Consider the following 6,000-nt stretch of genomic DNA (forward strand, 5'->3'; position numbering starts at 1 on the left):
AGAAGAATGCTATAATGAAAACATACTCCCCAAAAAAGACAATCATTGCGAAGTAAGGTGAAAAGGTACGATGGGACATGTAATCATCATGGAATTTAAAAACCCATTGACACACGTTAAATGTTACATGGTCGTTGGATTAAGATACACTGACCACATAAGTCGTCCAAAGAATTTTAGAGGTTTATTTACTAAATACTTCAGTCTGTGGGGTCTCGTGATCGGGGGGGCTTATGTACATCCCAAAAATCCCAGAGACGACGTTATCATCAAACGTAAAGCAAACCGGATTATTTGAGAAGTCGGCATCCCCTATACAGCTGAGGTATCAAGTCGGACACGAGAGATGCTCTTGTTCAGAGAGAAGAGGAGCGTAGTTGGAAAATTATAATATTGTCCTAGGTCGGATAACAGTTACGATATTCCAAAGTCCCTGAACGTCACAAGAATCAGTTGCATGTGTTATGCTTCATGATTACGACGGAAGGGGTTACGCCTAGTCATTTATGAGTGGATGGGAAGGGTCATCTCTTAAAGAAGGTAGGTCACAAGTGTAACAGTATAAAAAGGAGCCTCTCTTTGAGGGAAAGGATAAGCATACACAACGGAAAGCTACCACATACATCAAAGATACATATAATAGTTACCACCCTACCTGATTCACTTCGGAAGGGTTGTCCAAACGTGTTTTACAGGAACAATATCAAAGCAAACAATTTCACCTCAGTTGGTAAACAAAATCGAGGTGAAAATTGACTTATTTTTTTTATTAAAAACATAAACTAAAGTTGCTGGAATTCAAAATATGCATCCTAAATTAATTTACCCCTTGATTTTCTAACAAAACTGATGGGTAAATTAATTCGAAGCATAAACTAAAGCTGCTGAGATAACATGAATTACTTTACCCCTCGAATTTCTAGCAAAATTGGTGGAATAGTTTGTCCATTTTAAAAAGAAAAAACATGACGCTTTAAGATATTATACCTCGGTGTTTTGTTACGTGAGGTGAAAACATTGTCATAAAATGTAATATTTATAGTAGTGTGATTATCTATGTGAATCTTTCTTCTACAAATCCGTTATTGGGGCTCTCCAATATGCAATTATGACTAGGCATGAAATCAATTTTGCAGTCAATAAGGCTTGTCAATTTATGTCTCAACCTCTTTATAGTCATTGGGTAGCAGTTAAAAGGGTCTTGAGGTACTTAAAAGGGTCACTTCATCATGGTCTGCTCAACCAGCCTCTACTCAGTCTTCTATCTCCATTAAAGTATTTTTTGTGCATATTGGGGTGCTGACCAGATGACAGAAAACCATTTAATAGTCATGTATTTTTTTTAGGTCTCAATTTATGGTCCAAGAAGAAAACACTTGTAGCTCGATTCAACACTAAAATTGAGTATAGGAGCTTTGCTAATTCAACTTATGAGGTTCTCTAAATCCAATCATTGATCATTGAACTCACGATTCCATTCATAACTCATGTGCTCTTCTATGACAATTTGAGCACAGTTGCCTTATCTCATAACCCTGTCATCCATGCCAAGACCAAGCACATGAAGTTTGACATTTTCTTCCTCGGAGAAAAAGTACTTAGCAAGACACTCATAATTCAGCATGTTTCCTTTGATCAGTTTGCACACCTTCTCGCTAAACCATTGTCTCCTCTCAGATTCTTGCAACTCAGGGACAAGTTGCATATATATGACAAAGTCACTCTTGCTCGGAGGAGACCCTAATTTTAAGGGAAAGATATTGGAGTATAAGAATAGAACTAAAATTGCATCACTAGAGTTAACTAATCAAGGACTGATGTAACTAACTGTGTTGAGTCACCACAATTAGGATTGACTATAAGTATCATTTCATACTATTAATGTAACTAACTTTGAGAAATTGAAATCAAAATTCGGATAAAGATCTAACCATATCTCTCTCTCCTATCTTCTCCTTCATTTCTATGGATTTCTTTCATTCTATTAAATTGAAGCAAATCAAACTCACTCAAACCGATAAATTTAGTTTGGTTTAATTTTTAAAAATAATGAAAATCAAATCGAACGAAACCAAACCAAATCGATATAAAATTCACTAGTGCAAGCATTTTTTTTTTTTTAAGTTTTAAAACCGATTGAAACTGAAAACCTTATACCCTACCATTAAACATGAGAAATCGAAAAGCTTATGCAAATACAGAATAAAAGTACATTCAATTTAAATGTTTCTTCCCAACAAAATCAATTTAAATATTTATTTGATTGTGAAAGAAAAAAAGAAAAAAAGCAAAATAACTTTTTTCTAATAAACAAAACAAGCTACTCACTCTGTTCCAAACTCCAAACAGAACCAACAAAAGTAGGTTTTATAAAAATGGAAATAAGAAAGTTGCTTGAAAAATCCAAACTTGGAAAACCTCTGTTTTTGTGCTGACTCACCGAGTCACCAACTCGTTATTAGGCCAAGTTGATGTCTTTTTTCTTGGTGGGTTTTTTTTTATAAGCCTTCAAAAAGTAAAAACCATTGTTTTTGTCAAAAAGGCTGAGAAAGTTGCAAAATGCAAAGGGTAGTGGTAGTGATGGTGAAGTAGATCTGAAAGATAAGTTAACTAGAGTTCAAAGCTTTCAACTTTTACTCAAAGGGTCATCATCAAATGTTTTAAGGTTTTGGTTTTGTTTTTTTCACTGTCGGAAAATGCCTTGTCCTTCATTCCACAAGCTTGTTCTACCTTCCACTCTCCAAGCTAAGCAACTGGTATAGCTAAATTTTTTTCTATTTTTTCTATTTTTACTTTTTATTTCTAGTTGAATTTTTGCATGGCTTATTTATTTATCTATTTTTGGAGTGGCTGGTTATTCTTGAGTTTATGAGAGTTTTGGTAAAGTGAAAGAAAGTTTGATGAAAGAGGTGACAAAGTTTTTGTGATCAAATTCTTAGAATGTTAGAAGATACTACTAACCTGAAACTAGTCATGGACTTGAAGCTTAAAGTCAATGATTAAGTGTGGTTGGCCAATTTTATGTCCTATTTTCAACATGTAACACCCAAAAAAATAAATCAGATTTTTCTTATTGATATTGGACTGTGTTTGATAAATGGTGGGTTGCTTTACTTGAGGAAAGTTTGAGGAAGTTCATGCTCAATAAAAATATGCCCTCTGGTCCTGTTTGTAAGCGAAAATTGACTTTTTGGATTTATTCAATAATCAATTTATCTGGTTTATACGATAGACCAGATGCATTAGTTATTCAATGAATCTAAGATAAATTTTCTCTTATAAATAGAAGTTGAGAGGGAGTAAATAATAGTGTACTTTGCTTTAGAGATCTACTCTCTATCAAACATTAGCTAGGTTGTCCCAGCTCGGATGGTTAGCTGAGGGACATTTTGAAGGAGTTTAAAGAAGGAGATCTCAAGTTCAATCCTATCGAGTTTAAAGTTGACTTTTTAGATTCATTGAGTAACCAATGAATCTATAAAAAATAAATTTTCTCCTATAAAGAGGACCGGAGGAAATAAATAATAGTGTACTCTTTAGAGATCTACTCTCTATCAAAGCATTAGCTAGGTTTCCCCGCAAAGGTAGCTCGGTTGATGAGCTGAGGGACATTGAAGGAGTTTAACGTAGGAGATCCCGAGTTCAATCCTATGGAGTCTTTATCGAGTCTATCTTTGTATTAAGCATTTTAGCTTCATTTGCCAGATTAGCCCGCCTTAGTGTGTTACGAGGGAGTTTGTGAAGTTTCATAATTCTGAAGTTGGCTTACTTAAAAGCTGATTTTGCTAAACACAGTATATTAGACTATAACACTTTTTGAAATGAATTGGTATTTTCTATGTTATCATAGCAAATTACAAGTATTTGGAGCCTAACTTGGTTTGTGAATTGCAGAGGCTTCCAGATGATTTTATGAGGAAACATGGAGGTGATATTTCTCCGGTTGTTACTCTCATAGTTCCCGATGGAAGTGTGTGGCGTGTAGGATTGAAAAAAGAAGACAACAAATTTTGGTTCCTCAATGGCTGGCGTGAATTTGTTCAAAACTATTCCATTGGTGTTGGATACCTGTTGCTATTCAGATATGAAGGAAAGTCGTCTTTCAACGTTAATATTTTTTGTTTGGCTACTTGTGAGATTAACTATCACTCACCCGCACAAAGTAGTAACCAAGGGTCCCTTGTTGCAAAACGTCTTAAAATTTTCGAAGAAATGGAAGACGAAGATTCGATTGAAATCCTCAATTTGTCGCCTAAGAACCTTACTCCTAGTCCATTTCAAAACAAAACTGTTTCCGGGGCACTTGATAAATTCACGCCTGGCAAGTCTCGTTCGCCTCCATCGCTGCAGAATCTGTTTAATGGATCTAAACTTAATAGCATAAACTGGGGAGATGGTGGGAATACTCCTTCTTCTAGAAATGCTAGTTCATTAGACAGCCACTTGACCCGAGATATAGGTCTCCAGTTTAATGTAGTTGAGTTTAAAAAGTCAACTGAAGAGGTGAAGTTGCGTGCGGCCTCTGATGAAAAGGTTAAAAAAACTGCGGCAAAGAAGCGGAAATCAGGTCTTAGCTATCGTGTAAAACTTTGTTTTATTTCTCTGATCTCGTTGTTGAAATTGGAATTTATAATCAAAATACATTTTTGAAAGTGCAGATGTTCAGGAACCTCCTTCTGAACATGAAGATGAGGTAGAAATGCGCAATAGGTTTTATGAAAGTGCATCAGCAAGGAAAAGAACTGCAACAGCTGAAGAAAGAGAAAAGGCTATCAATGCAGCAAAAGCATTTGAACCATCTAATCCTTTCTGTCGAGTCGTCCTGCGACCCTCCTATTTATACAAGGGATGCATAATGGTGATTTGTCGAATCCAACACAGTTTTTTTTGTTCTTCTTTGACATTTTGATCTTGCATACTAAATTCTTTCTGTTTCCAGTATCTACCATCTTGCTTCGCAGAGAAGAATTTGAATGGCGTTTCAGGAATTATCAAACTTCAACTCTCTGACGGGAGACAGTGGCCAGTTCGCTGTCTTTATAAAAACGGTAGAGCTAAGTTAAGCCAAGGATGGTTCGAGTTTTCGTTAGAGAACAATTTAGGAGAAGGCGATGTGTGCGTGTTTGAGCTTGTTGACTCAAAGGACGTCGTGCTGCAAGTTACTTTGTTTCGTATTACCGAGGATGAAGGACTATTGAGCCCGACGTCTTTGCAGCAGAACCAACATTTGAGCCCTGCTAAACTGTTAATAGACAGTCCCTTTCAGAATCAGCTTGCTTCACCTAAACTGATTAGAAACTAACTCTGTTCATGATAGGCCCTAGCTTAACTGTATATTAGAATCTCCTGTTTGTTTGTGTGTGCGATCAGCTTGTCATCTAATTTCAGCATGCTTTTGATGTTCTGCATTTTCGGATGATGACTTCGGTGTAACATAGTTTTTAGCTTGCTGCTGTTTGTTTTTCTTGGTTTGTAAATAGAATGTTTAAGCTAGCATATATCAGAAACTGAGTTGTGCTTATATTTTTCTCGTCATCTTGTCATGCAATATTTTTCAGCATGCAATATTTTTCTTTTCTAAGTTGGTTAATTGTTATTAGTTCGCATTTTCTCGTCATCTTGTCATGACACTAATGACTGATGTAAGATGCAAACTTCAAATTTTGCTTTAAGATTTGGTTGGTGAAAATCTTGAAGGATATAGATATCCATTTGATTTTTGTAGGAAAAGGAATTTGACAAAAGACAGGTTTAAATTGGATGGTAGACCCTCCCTTACATCTTGGGTCCATTGGATGTTTTCTCTTTGTTTATTTGTGGAATGTCATTTATAGCCAAAGTTATAGCCAAAGTGTCTTTTCCTTTAGCATGAGAAAACGATGTATTCCTGAACTGTTAGCTTTATAGGGAGTTCCCTGTTTGTCTGGATTTGGATTAGCTGAGATGTGACTGCAAACATCCATCTCGGCCGTTTAAACTTTAAAACAGGTATTGAATTTT

The 6,000-nt window shown here is 35.8% G+C and overlaps 1 protein-coding gene across 1 annotated transcript; it reads left to right on the forward strand.

Annotated features, from left to right (window-relative positions):
- Positions 1–2,320: 2,320 nt before the first annotated feature.
- LOC131602085 (B3 domain-containing transcription factor VRN1) lies at positions 2,321–5,535 on the forward strand. The gene is made up of 4 exons (XM_058874090.1): positions 2,321–2,756; positions 3,895–4,567; positions 4,659–4,858; positions 4,940–5,535. Exons 1-4 carry the CDS (start codon positions 2,697–2,699, stop codon positions 5,300–5,302), a joined length of 1,296 nt encoding a protein of 431 aa, XP_058730073.1. The 5' UTR covers positions 2,321–2,696; the 3' UTR covers positions 5,303–5,535.
- The last annotated feature ends 465 nt before the right edge of the window (positions 5,536–6,000 follow it).

Source organism: Vicia villosa, linkage group LG5 (assembly GCF_029867415.1).
Source record: "Vicia villosa cultivar HV-30 ecotype Madison, WI linkage group LG5, Vvil1.0, whole genome shotgun sequence".
Taxonomy (NCBI): Eukaryota; Viridiplantae; Streptophyta; class Magnoliopsida; order Fabales; family Fabaceae; genus Vicia; species Vicia villosa.